Source organism: Schistocerca gregaria, chromosome 1 (assembly GCF_023897955.1).
Source record: "Schistocerca gregaria isolate iqSchGreg1 chromosome 1, iqSchGreg1.2, whole genome shotgun sequence".
In the NCBI taxonomy this organism is placed as follows: Eukaryota; Metazoa; Arthropoda; class Insecta; order Orthoptera; family Acrididae; genus Schistocerca; species Schistocerca gregaria.
This window is the reverse complement of record NC_064920.1, coordinates 261,770,864-261,795,480: the sequence shown is the minus strand read 5'-3', so window position 1 is coordinate 261,795,480 and position 24,617 is coordinate 261,770,864. Positions and strand designations below refer to the sequence as shown.

Sequence of the window (24,617 nt, the reverse complement as noted above, 5' to 3'; positions counted from 1 at the left end):
TGTCTACCCTTTGTCTGGTCATTTGTCATTTTCTGTTAATATTTCCTTAGTGTGTAAAGAGCGTGACTGCGTTCTGTTGGAAGTGGGGGTTTTAAAACTGTCTACCCTTTGTCTGGTCATTTGTCATTTTCTGTTAATATTTCCTTAGTGTGTAAGGATCACTTACTGTCTATCGAGTATTGCATTAATTTATTCCGCTGTTCGCTGGGAGGTAGCTTGCTATTGATCCAAGAACGAACACTGCAGTATGAACTGGACGGAGGGATAATGTTTCTTCTATTCTGTGGCCTTTAACCCCTTCCCGTCGTCGCGCAGTACTTGAATGGTTGGGTTTTAGCCAACCTTCCGGCTAAACGTCTTAGAGCACCAGATAAGTATCTTTTTCGTGCAGGAGAGATACTTTCGAGCATTGCAGACGTCATCGCTCTTTTAATTGTATTGGCTTAGGAGATGCCTGCGTCTGAAAAACTGCAATTCCGAAGTTATGTAATTGGATTTTGCAGTCCAATTTCCTTTCGAGCGTTTCGCCTTCGTTGTAGAGTCACTGTCTTGCAGTGATTATCTTGCAGTGAAGCGGGTATACTGTTCACAAGTTACTGTCACTATCCCGTAATTAATCTTGCTGTGTCAATATCTCCTTACTTGGAAGGCCAGTCCTCTCGTTGTCACCTTTCTTGGCCTTCATCCTTGTTGTAGTCTAGTGCTCCTTGTGTATAAGATTTCTGGAGCTCCCTTGTGTTGAGGCAATTGAAACTCTTTATCACTAGTACAACACTTGTTCTGCTATTTCTTCTTTAAATAGATATCTTCAGATAAGCGGAACACAGTCCAATAGCCGGCCAGTGTGGCCGAGCGGCTCTAGGCGCTTCAGACTGTGTTATACGTGTAAAAAGTTTAACCTATTTTTAGTTCCTTATGATTGCTGACCTGAAACTGAGTACCCTTAAAGATGGGACTGTACAGGACTTACCTGCTCTTATTCTTCTTACGGCTTTGCGTGACAACTGATAAGTGGTCGGAAGTATATGTTTGTTTCTTGAAAGATTTTTTTGTATACTTTAGCGGAGAGTGAATTGGTGGAAATGCTGCAGTTACATACGCTGACATATTCTATATCCTTGGTGTGTTTCTTTGTGGGCTGTAATCATATGCACTGTTTTTCACTCATTTTTCACTCAATTCTCAGAGCGTGTAAAAAAATTGAATTTGGGAAAACTCCTCCAACCATTGTGTACCTAGATCTTCACTTCCACACACCATAAACAGTGTCATAGACCTCACACATATCCTGATGGCTGGTATTGTTCAGTGGCTCAGTTCTACTAGTATTGTACCGGTAATCACGTTGACGCTATTTCCCGCTCTTCAAAGGATAATATTATTCCGCGTACCCTTTATATACTGCGTTCCGCTCGCTAGATATACATACCCCATAATACCTCCTCAATAGTTTTAGAGTACAGTACACGAAAGAATCGTGAATACAGTTACTTTGTTTCGAATAAAGTCAACATTGAAGAGAATACATTTTTCTATCACTCTGTAAACATTTATAACATACGAGCACGACAGTATTTATTTATATATCAGACTCCATGGGTCCTGACGAGCCAAAGCTACGTCAGAACATAGTTACAGAATGATGACTAGAAAGATTATAAGCGAAAGAATTATTAAAAAACAAAAAGTGTAAGAGTGTATGCCAATAAACAACACATTGCAGAGAAAAGTCCCCAACTACTCCGAGGAACTCCTGTGCGGAACAGCAGTTTTCCGCAAGCAAACCTTTAACCTTAAATTTGAGTGCTTGAGGATTATGACTCAATTTATGAGATTCTGCTGGAAACTTATTGAAAATGATACGTGGTACATAGTGCAGTCTTTTTTGTGAAGTGCTGAAGAATGTGTTGTCAGGGTGTAGCATTCACTCAGTGAATTTGCAGTTTCTTCTAAATGGATCAATATCGTCAACAACAAATCCCATAGATTATTCACAGGAACGGCACAGTTAGAACTGCGGGTACCCGAACACCTTCTGCACAAAGTTCGCGAACTGACCCTGAAGAGAGGAAAGTTGCTTCAAAAGATGAGACTATACGAGAAAGTACAGTGAAAGTAAACAAACGATCCCTACGCGTTTCATCGTCAGAGACAGTGCAGACTATTCCTCTAGTGAAGATGGAAGCTTTCAGTTTCTGTACCAGACCTTCAATGTGTTACTTCCAAGACAGTCTCTTTACCCTCAGTCCAAAGAATTGAAAATGTTCGGTATCGCCGACTGTTTCACCACGTTTGGATGCTAACACTTCGCTTTTCGAAGATTTTCGTGTCAAAGCATGGGTTGCTTTTTATTGTAATTAAGCGTTGGTCTCTTCTCTGAAAGCCATGAGCTGATGTTACTGGCTTTCGTATTAGTAACATTCTATGTCTTTCATAACAACAGTTGTTTCACGTGCAAAGATTATAATTTTTGTGTCGTCTGTCATTTTTAGTAAAATGTAACCCTGTGGGACGCCTCTTTTACCCCCTCCCCCCACTCCTGTCTTTTTCATGACCCTTTTCAGATTCAAATCACCTCCTTCTTTGCTGATACTAAATCATATTTTTCTACTTCCTACGTTCCAGATGCGAAGTAAAGCATTGTATTGTCCATAAAACAAGCAGTGGATGAAAAACAGAATACTTCGGCGTAACTACCTGGCCACCATGTTATTAACGTATTTTTACGTGACGGCTCACGCAACAAATGAAAGGATTTGAAAGCGTTCCGGTTCGAAGAGAATGCAGTATTTTTCCATACAAGCACAAAATAGTGTCACAAAAGACTTTGCGGCAATTGAAGAGAGACTCAAAATACTTCAGTTTATACACTTGACTCCCGTTGCAGAGCCCGCGTTCATTGCCACAGTGGCTAATTTAGAACAGTGACACAGCGGCGGACACCGTGCGGAAACATGTCAAGGCCAGAGTGCAACAAACTCCCACTCGCGTCCTAACTTCCTCCAAGATTCTCTGTAAGAGCTTGAACCAGGGAAAAACAAAGGGGAATTAGCTCTTCCTTCTGCAAACGATTGTTTCTGGGAATCTGAAGAGCCGAGGAAAAGATGAAACCCCAACAAAGCTTATTTCGTTAGGTCTCACGTAAGCTGCTTACTGCAATACCGGTGTCGACAGATTATCCATTATCAAAAACACTGCAAAATATTTATGGCGTCAATTTTTATTTAATTTACTGAAATAAATTTGTCGCAGGTCTATTTGCAAACATACATAAGTCCGTTGACAGTGGCCAGTCAGAAGAAATCTGTTTATCCATTAAACTTTATAAATGAGAATTAATCGAACTAAAGTTGATAAGCAAAAGATCACTGACGCAAATATGGAAATTAGTTTAACTGATACATTCCGTTTCAGAATGCGAAACACAGTCAATGACAAAATCCATTGCTCTATATGTATTATTTTCACAAACCCCATGGGAGAAGCTCCGTCTGCAATGCCGAGAAGTAATGAACCTACAAATTAAAAAAAACTTGTATCTGAATGACTGTACGCGGATCTGAATCGTCGTCCGTCCGAATGCAAGAGAAATGTGCTAACGACAGCGTCACCTCGTTAGGTGAACTGTAATGTGTTTTTGTCTGACAGAGTACTGCTGCAATAGCCTGGAAGTAATTTTATGCACGTATGCTCTTTAATGTGTGCCCATTTACATGTTTTGGGTACATTTCGTAACCTTGAAGTTCACCTCACGTAGGACCTGCAGACGGAACATTAGAGTATCGTTTGACGAACGTAAATTTACGATACATATATTTGTTTTTCTATCATTTTCCTCTTTCCGCTACGCATCGAAATGCGGAGACCCCCACAGTGTATATGCACGTGTAAGAGATGGAGAGTGGCTTAATTTTTGAACTACTGGGTTGCGGCATATGTTTGTAGCGTTTTTGTTTCGCCTGTTGGTATACGAGTTGCTTAGTCTTTCTTGATCGATTGTCATTTTCTACTTGTAGGTCACTGTTGCTATCTGAGTTGACATATTGTCATTTTGTCATTTGGAGATAATAGTGAAGCTGTGGACGCTTGAAAATCGAGTGCGAAATGGAGAAATCGGAACACTTCCGACATTCTTCTGTTTTTCAAGAAAGAGCTGGCAGCAGGGGAGGCACCCAGACACATTGCAGCGTGAATGAAGATAATGCCACTGGACAGAACACGGCAAGGAAATGGTTTTCTCGTTTTCAGGACGATTGTTTTGACATTAGTGACTCTCGATATTCAGGAAGACCTTCCGGGTTAGATGAATACCGTCTAAACGCACTAATCCACGATGATCCACTTTAGTGTTCTAGGAAACTGGCAAATGTGAATGAACTGTAATCATTCCAACATCGTATGAAATTCACACACAGTGGGGAAGATTAAAATTCCGGGTCATGGGTACCGCACGCTCTAAGCCAAAATCACAAAAATGAACGGGTGACCATATGTGCATCTTTGCTTTCTCGGAGTAACTCTGGGTCGCGCGCTAACATATAAAAAGCATTGCCTAAACATCAAACAGAAAGTGGCAGCCAGAAATAACATAGTGCGAAAATTGACAGGTACATCATGGGGTGCCAATTCATGCACTGTGCGCTCAAGCGCGCTTGCTCTATGCTGTTCCACTGCTGAATATCCATGTTCGGTATGGTGCAGTCCAGTCATGCCAGGAACGTAGATGTGGCTCTAAATGAGTCTTGCCGGATTATCACAGGCTGCTTAAGACCTATTCCTGTGGACAAACTCCATTGCCTCGCTGGCATAGCTCCTCCTGAAATCAGACCTGAGATAGCTGCAAGAAATGAGAAAACTAAGGCAACTACGAAGGAAGCCCATTCACTATATGGTCGTCAGCCCGCATATCATCGTCTGAAATCAAGAAAGAGCTTCTTGACAACTACTGAAGCTCTTACCGAAAATCCACACGCGGCAAGGATCTCGCGCATAGCGGGAGAAATGTCGGTATTTGGGAGAATGGATGTCTCCAAAGGAAGAACTTCCCCCTGGACATTTGGACAAGTGGTCAATAGATTACGATCGAACCCAACGGGATGCAAGACCAATCTTCGGACTTGGGGTTTATCTGTGAACTCAGTTCTTTGGCAGTGTGGCGTTGAGCAGACTAACAGCCATTTCCTAACAGTCACACCAAATGCACTATATCATTGACGTCGGTTTGCAGTTGGGTTTTGGAGCATATACTATATTCAAACATTATGAATCACCTCGAAGGAAACGATCTGTTTATACGTAATCAGCATGGTTTCAGAAAACATCGCTCTTGTGCAACGCAGCTAGATCTTTATTCGCACGAAGTAATGGCCGCTATCGACAGGGGATCTCAAGTTGATTCCGTATTTCTAGATTTCCGGAAAGCTTTTGACACCGTTCCTCACAAGCGACTTCTAATCAAGCTGCGGGCCTATGGGGTATCGTCTCAGTTGTGCGACTGGATTTGTGATTTCCTGTCGGGAAGGTCGCAGTTCGTAGTAATAGACGGCAAATCATCGAGTAAAACTGAAGTGATATCAGATGTTCCCCAGGGAAGCGTCCTGGGACCTCTGCTGTTCCTGATCTATATAAATGACCTGAGTGACAATCTGAGCAGTTCTCTTAGGTTGTTCGCAGATGATGCTGTAATTCACCGTCTAGTAAGGTCATCGGAAGACCAGTATCAGTTGCAAAGCGATTTAGAAAAGATTGGTGTATGGTGTGGCAGGTTGACGCTAAATAACGAAAAGTGTGAGGTGATCCACATAAGTTCCAAAAGAAATCCGTTGGAATTCGATTACTCGATAAATAGTACAATTCTCAAGGCTGTCAACTCAACTAAGTACCTGGGTGTTAAAATTACGAACAACTTCAGTTGGAAGGACTATATACACTCCTGGAAATGGAAAAAAGAACACATTGACACCGGTGTGTCAGACCCACCATACTTGCTCCGGACACTGCGAGAGGGCTGTACAAGCAATGATCACACGCACGGCACAGCGCACACCAGGAACCGCGGTGATGGCCGTCGAACGGCGCTAGCTGCGCAGCATTTGTGCACCTCCGCCATCAGTGTCAGCCAGTTTGCCGTGGCATACGGAGCCCCATCGCAGTCTTTAACACTGGTAGCATGCCCCCCAGCGTGGACGTGAACCGTATGTGCAGTTGACGGACTTTGAGCGAGGGCGTATAGTGGGCATGCGGGAGGCCGGGTGGACTTACCGCCGAATTGCTCAACACGTGGGGCGTGAGGTCTCCACAGTACATCGATGTTGTCGCCAGTGGTCGGCGGAAGGTGCACGTGCCCGTCGACCTGGGACCGGACCACAGCGACGCACGGATGCACGCCAAGACCGTAGTATCCTACGCAAAGCCGTAGGGGACCGCACCGCCACTTCCCAGCAAGTTAGGGACACTGTTGCTCCTGGGGTATCGGGGAGGACCATTCGCAACCGTCTCCATGAAGCTGGGATACGGTCCCGCACACCGTTAGGCCGTCTTCCGCTCACGCCCCAACATCGTGCAGCCCGCCTCCAGTGGTGTCGCGACAGGCGTGAATGGAGGGACGAATGTAGACGTGTCGTCTTCAGCGATGAGAGTCGCTTCTGCCTTGGTGCCAATGATGGTCGTATGCGTGTTTGGCGCCGTGCAGGTGAGCGCCACAATCAGGACTGCATACGACCGAGGCACACAGGGCCAACACCCGGCATCATGGTGTGGGGAGCGATCTCCTACACTGGCCGTACACCTCTGGTGATCGTCGAGGGGACACTGAATAGTGCACGGTACATCCAAACCGTCATCGAACCCATCGTTCTACCATTCCTAGACCGGCAAGGGAACTTGCTGTTCCAACAGGACAATGCATTTCCGCATGTATCCCGTTCCACCCAACGTGCTCTAGAAGGTGTAAGTCAACTACCCTGGCCAGCAAGATCTCCGGATCTGTCCCCCATTGAGCATGTTTTGGACTGGATGAAGCGTCGTCTCACGCGGTCTGCACGTCCAGCACGAACGCTGGTCCAACTGAGGCGCCAGGTGGAAATGGCATGGCAAGCCGTTCCACAGGACTACATCCAGCATCTCTACGATCATCTCCATGGGAGAATAGCAGCCTGCATTGCTGCGAAAGGTGGATATACACTTTACTAGTGCTGACATTGTGCATGCTCTGTTGCCTGTGTCTATGTGCCTGTGGTTCTGTCAGTGTGATCATGTAATGTATCTGATCCCAGGAATGTGTCAATAAAGTTTCCCCTTCCTGGGACAATGAATTCACGGTGTTCTTATTTCAGTTTCCAGGAGTGTAGATAATATTCGGGGAAGGCTAGCCAAAGGTTACGTTTCATTGGCAGGACACTTAGAAGATGCAACAAGTCCACTAAAGAGACAGCTTACACTACACTCGTTCGTCCTCTGTTTGAATATTGCTGCTCGGTGTGGGATCCTTACCAGGTGGGACTGATGGAGGACATCGAAAGGGTGCAAAAAAGGGCAGCTCGTTTTGTATTATCACGTAATAGGGGAGAGAGTGTGGCAGATATGATACGCGAATTGGGATGGAAGTCATTACAGCAAAGACGCTTTTCGTCGCGGCGAGATCTTTTTACGAAATTTCAGTCACCAACTTTCTCTTCCGAATGCGAAAATTTTTTGTTGAGCCCAGCCTACATAGGTAACAATGATCATAAAAATAAAATACGAGAAATCAGAGCTCGAACAGAAAGGTTTAGGTGTTCGTTTTTCGTGCGCGCTGTTAAGGAGTGGAATGGTAGAGAGATAATATGATTGTGGTTCGATGAACCCTCTGCCAAGAACTTAAATGTGAATTGCGGAGTAGTCATGTAGATGTAGCTGTAGAAGTGTTCAATTTTTTATCTTCTTTTGCGTAAAATGATGTCAATGCTTATATATTTTTTGATATTTCTGTGCTTTTGACATGGTAAATAATATTAATCATTTGGCTCGTGAACGGCACCGACCATTCCCATACTGTATCGTTGCAGGTGAAGAGAAATTGTGCCTTTACGCTAACATAAGGTAAATAAAGGAATGGTTGAGCACAAACAAAGCACCAATTTCCGGTATAAACACCTGCAGTCATTCACAAAAGACAGTGTTGTGCATCTGGTAGAAGAGCGACGGTTTGGTATCCCACGAATTATTTCCCTGGGGTATAACAATCACTGCTAATACTTATTGCCAACAACTGAGACATCTTGTAGATGCAATCGAAGGACAACGACCAGGTAGACTGCGTGACTTGTTGCTATTCAATGATAACATCCACCCACATTCTGCTAGACTGACAAAAGAGACAATACAGGAGTTGAGTTGGGAAATAATACCGCACCCACCTTATGTAACTGATCTTGCGCCCTCAGATTTTCACCTTTCAGGATGAAAACGCACTCCGAACATGCTTCATGAGTTCTTCGTTTCAAAACCACATGATTTCTACAGTTGCACAATCGAAAAGTTGACTAACTCTTTCACAGTTTTAAATAGTGAAGGACAATACATTATTGCCAACTGCAGTCTCTCTTATGTGCATCTGTTGCGCTTATCAAGCTTACGGAAAAATGCTACTAACTTAGCCACCAACCCAGTAACTACAAAGGTTGCTGCATATGAACTGTTCTACTCTGTAGACTGTGATGGAGAACTTGAGATCTAATCTGACGCAACCACAAGAGTTTTGTGAAGCGATATTCATCACCTGTATCGTCATCTACAGATTCAGTAAACCGATGTGTGCACCGGAGTAACATCACAGCATTTTAAACTTTAAACTTTAATGTACGTGCAGGAATCGTCGTCCAACAGGTATGACATTTCCGACAGGACTGGCCACGTTTCTCGTCACATAACGTACCGTACCAGCAGCAAAGCAATCGCTACTTCTTCTACCTCTTCCGGCACCCTTGCCACACAGTCTCTCTCTCTCTCTCTCTCTCTCTCTCTGACACACACACACACACACACACACACACACACACACACACATATATATATATATATATATATATATATATATATATATGTGTGTGTGTGTGTGTGTGTGTGTGTGTGTGTGTGTATGTGTTTGGTTCACTTGCGACAAGAAAATATCTGGAAAACGACGCATCGTACGAAATAAATATACTATTCGAAGAGTTAATGTTAGTGAAGGGTGCATCTGTTTGCGCCAAACCTGGTCACCACATCTCCTACGTGGGAGGGATCAGCTTCGTACTTTCAAACAGAGCCATATTTATTCATGCCTACATGCTGCACCAAAAAACATCTACAGTTTACTCAAACCATTGTTTTCCATTCGTGGTAGATGGCCTTGTAATCGAAAAATATCAAGTGTGGCTGTTTTTGCAGTCAAGAACCGATTCATCTGACTACATTTCATTCACGATGTAAATGTAAAAATTTGAGGTCAAAGGTTTGATATTTATGTACGAAATTTACCTTAATGTTTCAAATTTGATTATACAGTGCAATATGGTTAGCTCTTTCAATGTCTGGTTAGAAATTACGTTTAGCGTGACACAGGAACAACGGCATTGATCTATTAGCGCTCTCTTCCGATCATGAAGCTCGATATCGCTAGTCTCCTTTGATCTCACCATTGCGAAGCATAATTTCGGTGAACCTCCTTACCTCTCAACACCAGGGTGCTTGATTGCAGTGAGTCCCCTTCCCTCTCACCATTGGGGTGAGCACCTTGCCTCTCTCCACAACTGTAATTCACAATAAATGTTCAAACTCACGTCTTTCCATTTCGATGGATTTATCGGTTCGTTCTCGGAACTCTAGTACACAACCTAAAATCATTGTGAATTAAAACTATGCTGAGAGGCAGGGGTTCACTGAAATCAAGTACCTGAATTGTGAGAGGCGAGGGGACTCCCCGGCATCAAGCATCCTGATCGGAACAGGGAGGTATTAGATACATTTCGTTGTTCCTGGACTACGGTAAACGCATTTTCTAGTGAGCCATTGAAATGGCTACACATATTGTGCTATACAGTCAAAATTACATCTCTAAAGTAAATTTCGAACTCAAATATCAACCGTTAGAACACAAAGAAATACAATTACACAGTAAATGAAACGTATAGAATCAAATGCATCGATTCAAAAACAGGCACACTGTATGTTTGTTGACGACAGCACCATCTACCACGAATGGATAAAGAATGGTTTCAGTAAATCATGTGTATATTTTGGCGTAAAATCCAAATATGCGAAAGATTGACCAGGTGTGAGTAGGAACGGGCACTGCGGGTTTCTTGCAAACTAATTATTTATATAGATACTTCATCCACTCCAGAAATCTAGGATATTAACAATTTTTGTCTGTTATCGATATTGATACTGGCAAGATATCGATCCCAGTGATTCCAGACTTTCGAGAATGTCTGAGGGGATAACAAATGACAAAAGAAATTTAATTCGTCTCATACAATTACGAATTAACAACTTCGTATTTTCCCGTTACTTGTGTTGTGAAACCTTACTTCTAGCCAGAATTCATCATTGTACGTCAACGGGAAGTGCCGTATTGGTTTTCACGAGTGAGTCTTAGAGTATCAAAATATGTGAACACAAATGGCCGTATCTTTTGACTGAATTGACTTAGAAGCTTAAAATTTTTACAGCGTTAAACGACTATTGACCACAGTATGTGATATAAATTTGAATCTAATATGCCTATCTGTTCCTGAGGAAAATAGTCTCGACAGACGGACGGACAAACAGAAAGAGGAACAAACAAACGACAAAAAATACTTTTTCGTATTATATAACTACAGGTTTAGCATTTTAAAATTTCTTACTTCAACTGTGAAATCATGATTTTTGCCAAAATTTATGATTCTAGGTCCGGTGGAAGTACCCTATAGGTTTTAATGAATGAGTTTTCGAGTATCAAATTATGTAATGTAAACGGCCATATCTTTTGACTGAACTGACATAGAAGATTAACAGTTTTACACTACCAAGGGACCGTAGAGCTTAATATGTGACATAAATTTGTACTTGATACATCCACTTTTTCCTGAAAAGGGGTCTTACCAGTCAGACAAACAGACAGACTGGTAGTCTGACACTAAAGTGAGCATATAAGAATTCCGTTTTTACAAACTGAGGCATGGGACCCGGATAAAAATAAAGCGTTCCCCTATGAAAATGCAAAGTTGATTCCGCCCAGACAGACGGGTTGTTTAGGAGGTGGCCAGTTGTAGCACAGACAGATGTGCCCTGTACTGATATTAACTTTCCACCTAGGCCTTTTTTGGCATATGATGCGTTGCTTTCGAGATATTTAATTTCACAGATTAAAGAAAACACGCCGTGTACAGGGTGAATTTCCTAAAACTTGCACCGTAACTGTTGCAGAAACTGCAAACTTCCTACATTCTACATACACGATGAGCAGTCAGTCGGCCACTCACGACCCACTGCTTGGACTACCGCACACTAACTGACTAGCAAATTGCAATGTACTGAAGGAAAACACAAGTGCACTGTAAGCGAACATGACAACATTGTACCTGGCAACCACACAGGCTGATTGACACACACAAGTTTCGGTGTGAGAACTTTTCAAAATACGGTGTTCCGTAAACGACTCACACTATAATCCTACAAGAGAAACCACAGGCATTCTAACCTGCTCTACTTTTAGTTTATTAAAGTAAATAGGCATTTTTCCATTAAAAATGTATGTTTGTAAAAAAAAAATACAGTACATGATCATTAGTACAATCTGCCACTGTCCCTGAGTAACAATCCATTCTGTGAATGCTGCATGTCAATAGCACTTGCCATTTCAGCAATGTTTGATGTGCGAGTTTTATGTGAGTCACCCTTTATATTATGCTATTTCTCCTGAGAGACGCCATGTGCATTGTCTCTGGCGTTTCGTCATATATTTGCAATTTAGGTTTTGCAATGTGTAACTGACTTCAGTCCAAACAAAAAATGTTAATCACGTCTTTCATGCAACGTGCAATGCCGACGGAAAATGGTTTTCTTCCCGTTACGAACAAAATGATCTTCAATCCTTAACCTCCTCTAGCGTTTGTTATTACCCTGTTGCTAAAAGTTCTGCTAAAAATACACTAGTTCGAAACAAATATCTCTGTTCATCGAAACCTTTTCTCAAGCGATTTCGTGTTCGCCAGCACAATATAATTCGTTTGCCAACAGTGTGACCACCTGTTCAAGTACGTAATAATCCAGATCCCCCCCACTATTTGAATTTGCTTGTTTCTGAAATAACGTAAAAATAAACAAAGGAAAGCATGAAAATGATCCAAATGATTGGTATGAAGCTGATTCTTGAGAACTAAATAAATTCTTTGGTTTACTACTTCATTCAGCTATTTTCAAATCCAATAGAGAAGATTACAAATTACTTTATGCCACAGGTGGTACTGGACGTGATACATTAAGATGCATTATACCCCAAAATCGGTTTGACATACTTCTAAGATGCTTGTAATTCACCTGCAACCCGTTTTGAGCGCAAGCAAAACAATCCTTTAGATCCAGTCATAAATTTTTACAAAATTTATTGACAACTGTCCAACGTCACACAGCTTTGGAGAACGTGCATGTATCGCTGAAATGCAGGTACCATGTCGTGGTAAATGCAGATTCAAAATGTACGTCCCAAACAAACCAAGGAAGTATTGCTGAAAAATGATGTGGCGTATTGATGCTCGCACTGGTTATCTGTTTAAGACATTTGTTTACGCAGGAAGGGACTCAGATGGACAAAATCTAAGTTCAGACACCAACTCGACTGTGATTAGATTAGCTAAACCAACTTAACAAACCAAAAGCAATGTTACTGCAGAGAGTTTCTTTAGCTCGGTCTGGTCAGCAACGTGTCTCAAATCGAGAGAAATAAAGTACATGTGAGCGTAAAAAAATGGGAAAGAATTCTTACTTGTAAGAAACAAGGAAATCGGTTCTGATTTAAGTCCAGTTTCTTTTGCGCCAAAAAAGGATAGGTTCCTGATTCTCATTTCGTCTATGAACCATGAAGAACGTAAAGATGGTGATACAGGTAAAACACAAATAATTTAATACTAGAATTATACTAAAGGTGGAGTTGATGCCCTAGATGAAAAGTGTGTCAAGTATTCAAGTGCGCGACGTAGCCAACAGTAGCGAAAGGCATTCTTTTCCGCGAGTTGAACATCCATTTGTCCTTGACAGCTCCTAAAAGTCAGCCACTTTAATTTTTTGAAGAAGCTTGCAAATTCGTTGGTGACACCACAGGCGGAAAAGCGAGTCAACAACTCTCACATACCCCGAGGAAGTACTGCATCCATTCTCCGTGTTTTGGATGTAGCAGAATTTGGATGTAGAAGAACCAAGAGTAGAAGTCATCACTGAACAATTGGAAAAACGCTAAACGTGGTCTACCTGCGACCCAAAATAGAAGGGGAAGACGCATTATATTTTCCGTAGTTGCAAGAAGCTAATCTGCTATACAGAAATTTGCGAGTACAAAGGGAACTTTTGAGAAAGCAATTAATAACATGACAGTTTCTAGTGTAATTTTCATTTTTAAATGTTTCATGGAAGTTTCTTACGTTTCTATTACTGTGTGTGTAATAAACAACAAAACTACAGAAAAAAATAAAATTTTGAGTGCACGGTATTTGAATTTTTATAGCATTAATACTGTGATGTTTTGTTAGGATCATTTTATGTAGTTTTGTGTTTAAGTGCGTTTTTCTTAGAAAAAAATTGAAATTTACTTGAATCTGTTTTTGTATGATATTAATGTAATCTTTTACGTAGAAAAGTTGAAACTTTTCACTGAAATTGTTGAATGCATTTGTTATGGCTACATAAATATAAAGAGAGGTCTACGAAGCTGCACTGGGACAGAGCATGACAAAAATCCGACCTGGAAAGCTAAGGATTAAAGCGGAATCTTACGTACCCATTTGAAAGAGTGGTGTCAGATGAATGTAGTGCGATATTCGTTTTATCGACATCTATTGACAGATGTAAACAAAGACAAGCGCGATGATTGGTCAGAAGCCGTAGCACAAGTACACTGGTGTTGTTACGCTCTTGGAAGTAGGTCCGACTTTGTATTAGATATCTTATTACTAGGTCACGTTAAATAAAACTTTAAAATATTCAAATGTATTAACAACCATCAACGTTTTTCTTAATCACGCTTTAGCTATGTAGTTTTTATTTCAAAGATCGTGTACAGTCACAGCCTCTGCAGCGTTGTGCTCTGATTGCCGCGCTGTTAATGAGTGGTATAAAAATGGCTGAGCCGCTTTCTGTTCCGAAGTGAAACACGCGCTTAGAAAGTGCAGAGAAATAGGCTGTTTTCAATGTTTCTCATAAATTGACGGAGATAATCGGCTTTGAAGTTTTCCCGGCGTTATATACAACGCAGTTACAAACAAGTCCACATCGAATGGGTAGCGTAATGGCATGTGGATCAGATGCGGTTATTCGTGCGTTGGTTCGAATCTCCCTACTATCATTTTGTTTATCGATCAATTTGGAACACCTACATCTCGTACTTGTAAAACTCATCGTCAATGTTTGTGAATAATGCTCGTCTTCTTGTTTCTAATTACATATTGCATGCGTAATTGCTGTTTCCATTTCAATAATTATTGATGTTTTATGAAAGACTGTTCACAAATGTTGTTTAAATTGAGAAAACATAATAATTTAATTTTTAAGGCAAAAATTGAAATCCAAATCCTTTTTATTTGGGGTATGTCCATCGTTTTATACCACAGAGGTAGATAATTATCGTAGAAACATGAAAAACAATCATTTTCACAGCATCGGGTACATCATAGAAATGCTGCATTTTTCCATCTGCTACTGTACCATTACAATACGAACCCAACAGAACTGACCTGGAGCCAAGCTGCGGGATCTGGCGCGAGAAGTAACAAGACTGTTAAGCTGACAGACGTACTGAAACTAACATACGCAGCTACTTCACACGTCACTAGCGGGATATAAAACGGTTCGTCATAAAAGAAGAAGAGAAAATGCTGCGCCTGGTTGGCTTCGTCTTGTTTTAACAGCTTCTGAATGTACTGTTCAATTACTTCTCCTACGCACTCGATTTCGTCAGTGTTCACAATTTTTCCTAATTTAATTTTCACTATCTTGCGAACGGCCTTAATATTCGTGATAAATTTAGTTTTTTCAAAGGAGTTTTGTACGTGTGCTTTTTCAGGGCGTTCATTCACCAATTTTACCTCGTTAGTAGCTGTTTCCATTCGATATGAAAGGAAAGTTATGTCGTCTGCAAACTGTATTTGTAGCTTGTCTCTTTCATCATCTAATCCAAATCATTCAGTGATTTGAGTGTCTCCTGATAACATTCTCCAGTCCATGATGACTTTTTCCAGCACACAAATTAATTTGTCATCCCAGTCGCTCCCATGTGCTCGATTGTATTCGAGGAATTTGATGCTTTTCTCGATTTCTGCTTTCATCAGAGGATGGGAGTTCTGGTATGCTGTTCTCATATAAAGTTAAAACTTGATTTAAGATAGTCACAAATTTATAAATTTTCAAAGTAATTTGCTATAATTTTATTTTTTATTGCAACCAAGACTACTAAAAGTTTTAATTTTACTAAAAAGTCAAAGTTTTTTGGTTATTATGTGCTATTTTTACAGCATTAGTCTTTCAGGCGAGGTTTCGATGGAGAACATTTGCTTAAATTTTTTTAGAAGTCCTATAGAAATTTCTACTGTTATTTACATTTCTACAAAGTTTTTGGTATGTCTATTGATAGATACTTGGCCCGGAAGAAGCATGTTACTGAACTGCTCAGACGGTTAACTTGAGCTGCTTTTGATCTTTAAATAATTCCTAGTCGTGGAAACAAAAGAATCAGTGTCCAGACAAACTCAGGATATACCCACTTCATAATGTCTTACGCAACGCAGCAACAAAGATGTATGCCAATTTGTGACTTCGTAGGCTGTCCCGGCGTAATAAACCATGAAAATCTCTTCGGATTTGCTGCCGGATCCTAAAATCTACTCGATTCGATATTTCGGCTTTCCGACTGTTCGCCATCTTCAGGAGAATGCTGCTTCTTCTGGTGAGGCCCGCTGAGAAGTGTCGCCAGGCTGCAAATCGACATCCGTACCGTACACGGCGCATGCGCCGCCCATCATGGTTACTGCCCTCCAAGACCTTAGTAGAACACCGACGACGACTATATATCGAAATAAGATTTTCTACAACTCGGACTGTCCGCACCGGAGATCATTCTGTTTTGATGCGGGATAGTACAGGATTCCACGTCCTGGCAAGAAGAAACCCATTGTCTCAATTAATTAAATTATCCGCCAACCTAATTTCATTTGTCTCCTTATAGATTCTGTTCCAAAAAGCGGAAATTTTGGAAACTATCACAATTTCGTCAAATTTCGTACCATATCCCTCATTTAAGCAGTGTACTGCTACTGCCGATTTTTACGGCTGTTGTAGCCTCGTATGACGGCGATGTAGCACATACCTCTCACGAACTGTACGAATCAAATGGCCGATGTAAGCCTTCCCACATTGACACGGAATTCTGTATACACCGGGGTTTCCTTCAGTTCTATTAGTGAGTTTTGATGTGGTGTCTCTGTTTACACGAGTCTCCCTGGAGGATTCCATTAGTTTGGTAAGTGGAAAACTGGATGAAGAGTAGGTGAAGCTTTGTCATCATTTGCTGACATCCACATTTTTTTATTTAACGACATCATTTTTGAACAGAATAACGAAGTAGCCATGGGTAGTCATTTATCACCCATAGTTGCCAATTTATTATTGAGGACTTCGAGGATAGGGCACTGACGACTTCGGCTTTGCACCATCGTGCTTTTTCGTCTGGGCATATGGACATGATGCTCATAATAGGTTTTTGGACCACTTCAACTGTCTTCATCCGAGCATTAAATTTACCATTGAGGTTGAAACGGATGGGATGCTTGAATTTTTGGACGTTATGGTTCACAAAAATCCAGATGGTGCCTCAGGACACAGTGTTCACCGAAATGAAGATCGGTATCTGCATTCTAAGAGTTGTCATTCACCACTCCAACGCAGTGGCGTCCTTAGAACTTTGGTACACAGAGCGTAAGCCACTTGCGACACAGATAGCTTAACCCAAGAACTTGCACGTTTGGTGGCTGTTTTTAAGGAAAATGGATACTCTGAGAAGCAGATTCGTTGGGCTATGGAGTTTGGACCATCACCGGAGGTGCATGAAGAGCAACATAGATCGGTGACCTATGCTGGGGCATATCGTTTAATATTGGAAGAATTTTAAGGAATTTTAGCATTGAGAGTGTGTTCCGTCCACCTTCCAAGACTCAAAATGATTTGGGGCTTAGGAAACCCGGTGTAGGCAGAATTCTGTGACGATGTGGGAAGGCTTAAATTGGCCGTTTGATTCGCACAGTTCGTGACAGGTATGTGCAACCTCGCCGTCCTACGAGGCTACAACAGCCGTAAAAATCGGCAGTAGCAGAACACTGCTTAAATGAGGTACACGGTATGAAATTTACCGAAATTGTGATAGTTTCCAAAATTTTTGGAACAATGTCTATAAGGAGACAATTGAAACTAGGTTGGCGGATAATTTAATTAATTGAGACAATGGGTTTCCTCTTGGTAGGACGTGGAATCCTGCACTATCTCGCATCAAAATAGAACGATCTTCGGTGCAGACAGTCCGAGTCTTTGAAAATCGTCCCTGAGTGCGATGTATCATTTCCGCCAGTGTTATACTAAGGGCGGCCCAACCTGGCCAGTCTTGTAGGGCAGCAACCGTGATGGGCGGCGCATGAGCCGCGTACGGTACGAAGTCCAGTAGGACGTCGATTTACAACCTGGCGTCAGTTCTCAGCGGGACTCATCAGGAGAAGCAGCGTACTCCTCAAGATGGCGATTTTAGGATCCGGCAGCAAATCCGATGAGACCTTCATTTATGACCATTTGCCCAATAACGTAAAACGTCTGATGGGTACCAAACCTTGTAATTTCCACTGGCAACTCCTATTCCAGGGATGAACTTTTATTAGAAAAGGTGGCAACTTGTAAAATGAAAACTTAATTTTTAAGTGTGGTTTCATGAGCAGGACTAAAAAATAATATGTTCATTAACATTAACGCTAATTATGTATACATATCGTGTAAACTGGCTTATTTAACATCATTTCGACGAAATATATCTTTTAAATGATGAATGGAAACTGTAACTTTGTTTTATTTAGTTTTTATCACAATTTCTCTTAGTATTCCTGATTATTTTGACTTTTTTCTCCCTAGTTTTAAAGTAATCTTGTCGTGTGTCCCGTGTTCCTGTCTTTATTCCATTTTTGTCTTCTGATGACTGCTTCATCATATTGCAAATTGCACCAGGCTTACCTTGCGACTTTGGCCAAAAGAACTGTTTCCTTTGCTATGAGCATTTTAACCGTCTCAATTATTTCCATTTTCTGGATTTTTCGATACCTATTTGTCCAAAAGCTTCTTCTTCGTTTTAATTTTCAGTGTCATATTTAGAGTTTATATTATTTCCTGAAATAATCAGGAGATGGGTACAAATGGTCTTAATATTTTAAAAAGTTTTTAAAAAACTTTTCTAAAAATATTCAAAAGTATTTGCTTTGGCATGTCGCTTGGTATTTCTTGATTATAATTTAAATGTTCAAATGTGTGTGAATTCCTAAGGGACCAAACTGTTGAGTTCATCGTCCCTAGACTTACACAAGACTTAAAAACTAACTTATTCTAAGAACAACACCCACCCAGTCACACACACACACACACACACACACACACACACACACACACAAACACAAACACTCATGCCCGAGGGAGGACTCGAACTTTTGGTGGGAGAGGCAGCGCAATCCATTACATGGCGCCTCTAACCGCGTGGTCACACGGCGCGATGGTTAGATCTTAACTTAGATTTTAGATAGGTAATATCAAATTCTAGTTCAGCACTTCTTATTATCTGAACATTCTGGTCTTCTTGGGAGAATTCGCTGAATAAATGCAACGTGATCTGCTTGAAATTCTCTTAAACTGGGATTTTCAGAGATGCATGTGTTTTTCTGTGCAGAGAGGCTCTTGAAGGAAGTGAGTTTTATTAGTACGCTGTTTGCTGTGCAGAGTCCTTCATTCCCCATTCCTGATTGTTCTTTCGTGAGATGAGTACTTTCAATAATATTCGTGAATTTTTTTCTCTTTGTACTTTTGTGCATTAAAATGTACCAGCAGTAGTATGGTATATATTTCTTAGGAATTTGTGATACTTATTTCTGTACTATAATTATCGTCATTTGGTTTTGAGACACTTAACAGTGTTGGTGTTTGAAGATTAAATTATGAAACTACAGCCCACCCACTATGCAAACAGCTATCCTAACTAATGCTCAACAGTGTATTGGCACATTTGTACAGTTCGCAACTTTGTTCAGAACTGTAAAGGAAGGAAAATTAGGCCTAAAATATATTATCTCTCGTGACTATTACCGCCTGCTCTACAATGTTAGAAAATAAAACTCCGCAGAATAGATATAAATCTTGTACGCCTAATTTCCATTTGAATACTTGTTACTCGCAACATACTTCCATTGTACCAAGCGGATGGACAAATACGGATATGGAGACAAAATAATGAATCCATGGAAGCTGCGTGTCAGCAGAGGACTGTTCAAGCTGATGGAGGCTAGGCAATGGTGTGGGGCGTGTGCAGTTGGAGTGATATGGGACTCCTGGTACGTCTAGATACGATTCTGACATGTGACACGTACGTAAGAATCCTATCGATCAACTGCACGCATTCATATCCACTGTGCATTCCGACGGACTTGGGCAATTCCAGCAGGACAATGCGACAACCCACACGTCCAGAATTGCTACAGAGGGGCTGCAGGAACACTCTTCTGAGTTTAAACACTTCCGCTGGCCACCAAACTCCCGAGACACGAACATTATTGAGTATATCTTGAATGCCATGTAACTTGCTGTTCAGAAGAGATCTCCACTCCCTCGCACTCTTCGGATTTATGGACAGTCCTACAAGATTCATGGCATCAGTTCCCAGCACTACTTCAGACATTAGTTGAGACCATGCCACGTCGAGTTGTGGCACTTCTGCATGTCGCGGGGGCCCTACACGATATTATGCAGGTGTACCAATTTCATTAGTTTTTCAGTGTATATGTCCTGTTAGTTAGGAACACTTTTAAGTTAACTTCGTATTTACATGAATTTTTAAGACAGGTGATAAAACTAAATACGCACATTAATCTGAATTGTTGTTCTATCTTCAGTCCAAAGACTGTCCTAGGGAGTAGCTTTCAACCTAGTATATGCTGTGAAAATCTCTTCACATCTACGTAATTACTGAAGCCTTCGTCCACCTAAACCTGTTTACTGTAGTGAAGCGATTAATCTGTGTACATTACTAACATGTATTCCATATATTAAAATGAATGAATTTGTGCGTGTGTGTATTTTCCAATATCGCTTTGGTATGTCACAAGCACTTGTGACCAAATCTTTTAACAAAAAGATGTTCTTTTCGGACAAAGAACATGGATTGCTCATAGAAACTCTAGGTTGAAGGCAGAACCTCTGATATGCCTACAGTAATATCAGTTGAACTTGGTGCACTGCACGTACAGTTACAACATACTACCCGTCAGCCGACAGCAGTGGCCATGCGGTTCTAGGTGCTTCAGTATGGAACCGCGCGAACGCTACGGTCGCAGGTTCGAATCCTGTCTCGGGCATGGATGTGTGTGATGTCTTTAGGTTAGTTAGGTTTAATTAGTTCTAAGTTCTAGGGGACTGATGACCTCAGATGTTGTCCCATAGTGCTCAGAGCCATTTGAAGCATTTTTTTACTATCCGTCAGATACTTAGTTCTAGCCCTAGCTAGTCTAACTGGTGACAATTTCAATAGTAGGCATGGAATTAGGGGTGGGAAGGAGCTGTCAGACAAAACGTAATTGAAGAACGACATTAGTGTCGCATTCACAGTTTTCAGTGTCAGTAGCATTTAAGTTCAAGTTTAATCGGCAAGAAGAATGAGAACTCTCGTAGCGGAGAACTACAGTAGATGTACCAAACATTATTTTCTCAGGCCTTAATGGCTGGTTCTGAGCACCATTGAACTTAACATCTGAGGTCATCAGTCCCCTAGAACTTAGAACTACTTAAAACTAACTAACCTAAGGACATCACACACATCCATGCCCGAGGCAGGATTCGAACCTGCGACCGTAGTGGGTGCGCGGTTCCAGACTGAAGCCCTCAGAACCGCTCGGCCACACCGCCGGCTCAGGCCTTAATGTTGAGAAAAATTAGCAAAGTAACCGTAAGCGGCAACACAGAATTAGATGATAGTTTTATAAACAAGGAGTTAACCTAAAAGTCCTGTTAAATAAACATCATGTCTAAATTAATCAATATGAAACAAAAATTATTACAAGAAACGAATTAAGAGGAACATTGGTGAGATATATCTTGAAGATTGATGAAGCCAATAAGCGAAATGCTTTTGATTAAGAACAAAGCAAAAGACAACTGGAAAAGAGGAGTAAAATGTATTCTTATGGACAAGATAACGAGCAACAAGGTATTTTATGAACAGCTACTGTGAGTTATTGTTGGAACACCAGACATATATCAGTGATATACACCACTCTTAGAAGAGAACTAGCAGTGATGGAAAAACAAATCCCAGTGAAAAACAAGCAAGCTTGAGGGCAAATAGTAAAATGGTGGTTGAAGTTAACAGCAAGTACCGCTTGTGAGTGAAAGAAATTAAATTCCAAACAAGACACACCGAGCGAGGAGACGCAGTGGTTAGACACTGGACGCGCATTCGGAAGGACGACGGTCCAATCCCGCGTCCGGCAATCCTTATTTAGGTTTTTCGTGACTTCCCTAAATCGCTCCAGGCCAATGCCGGGATGGTTCCTTTCAAAGGGCACGGCCGATTTCCTTCCCCGTCCTTCCCTAATCCGATGAGACCCATGACCTCGCTGTCTGGTCTTCTTCCCCAAAACAACCCAACTCCAAACAAGACACACAGCACATAACATCCATATTGGCACTGTTGTGCAGACGTTTTCAGGGCAATACAGATAAATAAATGAAGCTAAGAAATGAAACTACTCGTAAATTTAAAATTAAAGCCAATGGAGACCAAAACGTAAGAACTCAGGAATTTTCCCCGAACAACCGCCGAGACGTTGTCGGTGGAGTTCGAATTGAACCTGTATAAATGACATTTATGGTTTCACTGGCTGCATCTGCACTGTGTTTTAAGTCTTATTACATATCTACGACATAAATAATGAAGTTAGTATTGAGAACGAGTATTTATAACAGACGTGGTTACGGCGCCTCGATCGGACAGAGGCTGCCTTGTACAGGTCTGACAGACAGTACCTGCGCGTGTAGGCAGACAGCCAGCAGAAGCGCTGCGCACAACGTGTCCGCCGCTGCCCCCATTCTGGCGCCGACTGCCGGGCGCTGGCGGAGCGCCGGCGGGAGCAGCCTCAAGGCCGCCACAGCGTCGCCAGCTGGCAGTCACGTGACCGCGGCGGCACAAGGGCCAGTGCAGCGAGTGTGCATCCACCGTCAACAACAAAGCGCGTATCGATCATGTTCATCTTGAAGCGCACGGTCTGAACCTGAACGAGTTTCCCTCTATGGCACCATCACGTACGTTCAGTTCATCTGCACAGTGCGAGTATCCAACTCCCCAATTAGTGATCACAATTGTTTTAATTTTGAGTTGTCAGTGTTATGACTAGTTTGATGTGGCCTGTCACAAATTCCTCTCCTGTGCCAATCTTTTCATCTCGATTCTCTTCTGTTGCGGTTTTCTCCCAGTCTGTGTTTCACTTTCATATAATGAACAATATATGAATTCATATAAGGAATAACGAGGATAATGGAATGTAGTCGAATTAAGTAAGGTGATGCTGAGGGAATTACATCAGGAAATGAGACACTTAGAGTAGTAAAGGAGTTTTGCTATTTGGGGAGGATAGAAAATGTAGACTGGCAATGGCAAGGAAATCGTTTCTGAAGAAGAAAAATTTGTTAACATAGAGTGTAGATTTAAGTGTAAGGAATTCGTTTCTCAAAGTGTTTGTATGGAGTGTAGCCATGTATGAAAGTGAAACGTGAACGATAAATAGTTCAGACAAGAAGAGAATAGAAGATTTCTAAATGTGGTGCTACAGAAGAATGCTGAAGATTAGATGGGTAGGTCACATAACTAATTAGAAGGTATAGAACTGGGGAGAAGAGGAGCTTGTGGCACAACTTGAGTAGAAGAAGGGATCGGTTGGTAGGGCATGTTCTGAGAAATCGAGGGATCACCAATTTAGTATTGGAGGGCAGCGTGGAGGGTAAAAATCGAAGAGGGAGACCAAGAGATGAATACCCTCAGCAGATTCAGAAGGATGTAGGCTGCAGTAGGTACTGGCAGATGAAGGAGCTTGCACAGGGTAGAGTATCATGGAAAGCTGCATCAAACCAGTCTCTGGACTGAAGACCACGACAACATCATAATGCTCTGCTCCAAACGGAAATTCTCAGAAGTTTATTCCATAAACTGTGGCCTATGCTTGATACTAGCAGGCATCTCTTGGCCAGGAATGCCCTTTCTGTCAGCACTAGTCGGCTTTTTATCTCCTCATTGCTCCGTCCTTCATGGGTTATTTTGCTGCCAAGGTAGCAGAATCCCTTTACTTCGTAATCTCTAATTCTGATGTTAAGTTTCTGGTTCTTCTCTTTTCTGCCACTTCAAATTACTTTCGTCTTTCTTCGATTTACTCTCAATCGACACTCTGTACGTAGATTATTCATTCCATTCATTGCATCCTGCAATTCTTCTTCACTTTCACTGAGGACAGCAATGCGCGACATCTTGCATCATAACATAGGCCAGACAGGTAGAAACTTCAACATACGTTTTTGAGAACACATGGATGCTCTTCGTTTAAAAAAACTTAAATAAATCCACATTTGCCCAACATGTAGCAGAAGAAGAGCATCAAGTAACAGACGTATCCCATAACCTACAAGTTCTCCACCTAGCCAACAAAGAAAAAAGAATGAATCTCCTCGAATAAATTGAAATTTATTCACATAAAAATGATCCCCTTCTGACATACTTAACGACCAAACAGAATTACCAAACCGAATATTTCTGAAAAACTTCCACACTCTACTTATCAAACCACTTACTAAGCACAGTCAAGAAATAACATAATCTAATATAAACCCAACAGATGCACGTAATAACATTCAACATAAAAATCTTAATTCTATCTTTGTTATATTGTAAATCTATGTGAATTACTGCTTTCTATAAATATGTTATGTTAGTTTATTATCTTAAATACTGCCTAAGTAACCAAAAAATGTAAATGTATGAATTACTGCTTTGTATAAATGTGTTATGTTAGTTTATTATCTTCAATACTGACTAAGTAACAAAAAAAGCTTAGTATACATCGTACTTATAA

General features: G+C 41.3%; 1 protein-coding gene across 1 annotated transcript in view; it reads right to left on the bottom strand.

Moving 5' to 3' along the window:
• LOC126339781 (inter-alpha-trypsin inhibitor heavy chain H4-like) overlaps positions 1-22,597 on the bottom strand; it is a 196,220-nt gene extending 173,623 nt beyond the window's left edge. The window contains exon 1 of the mRNA XM_050001661.1: positions 22,525-22,597. Within this exon, the coding sequence (XP_049857618.1) occupies positions 22,525-22,587 (63 nt within the window). The 5' untranslated portion in view covers positions 22,588-22,597. The remainder of the gene's footprint in view (positions 1-22,524) is intronic.
• Positions 22,598-24,617: the final 2,020 nt, after the last annotated feature.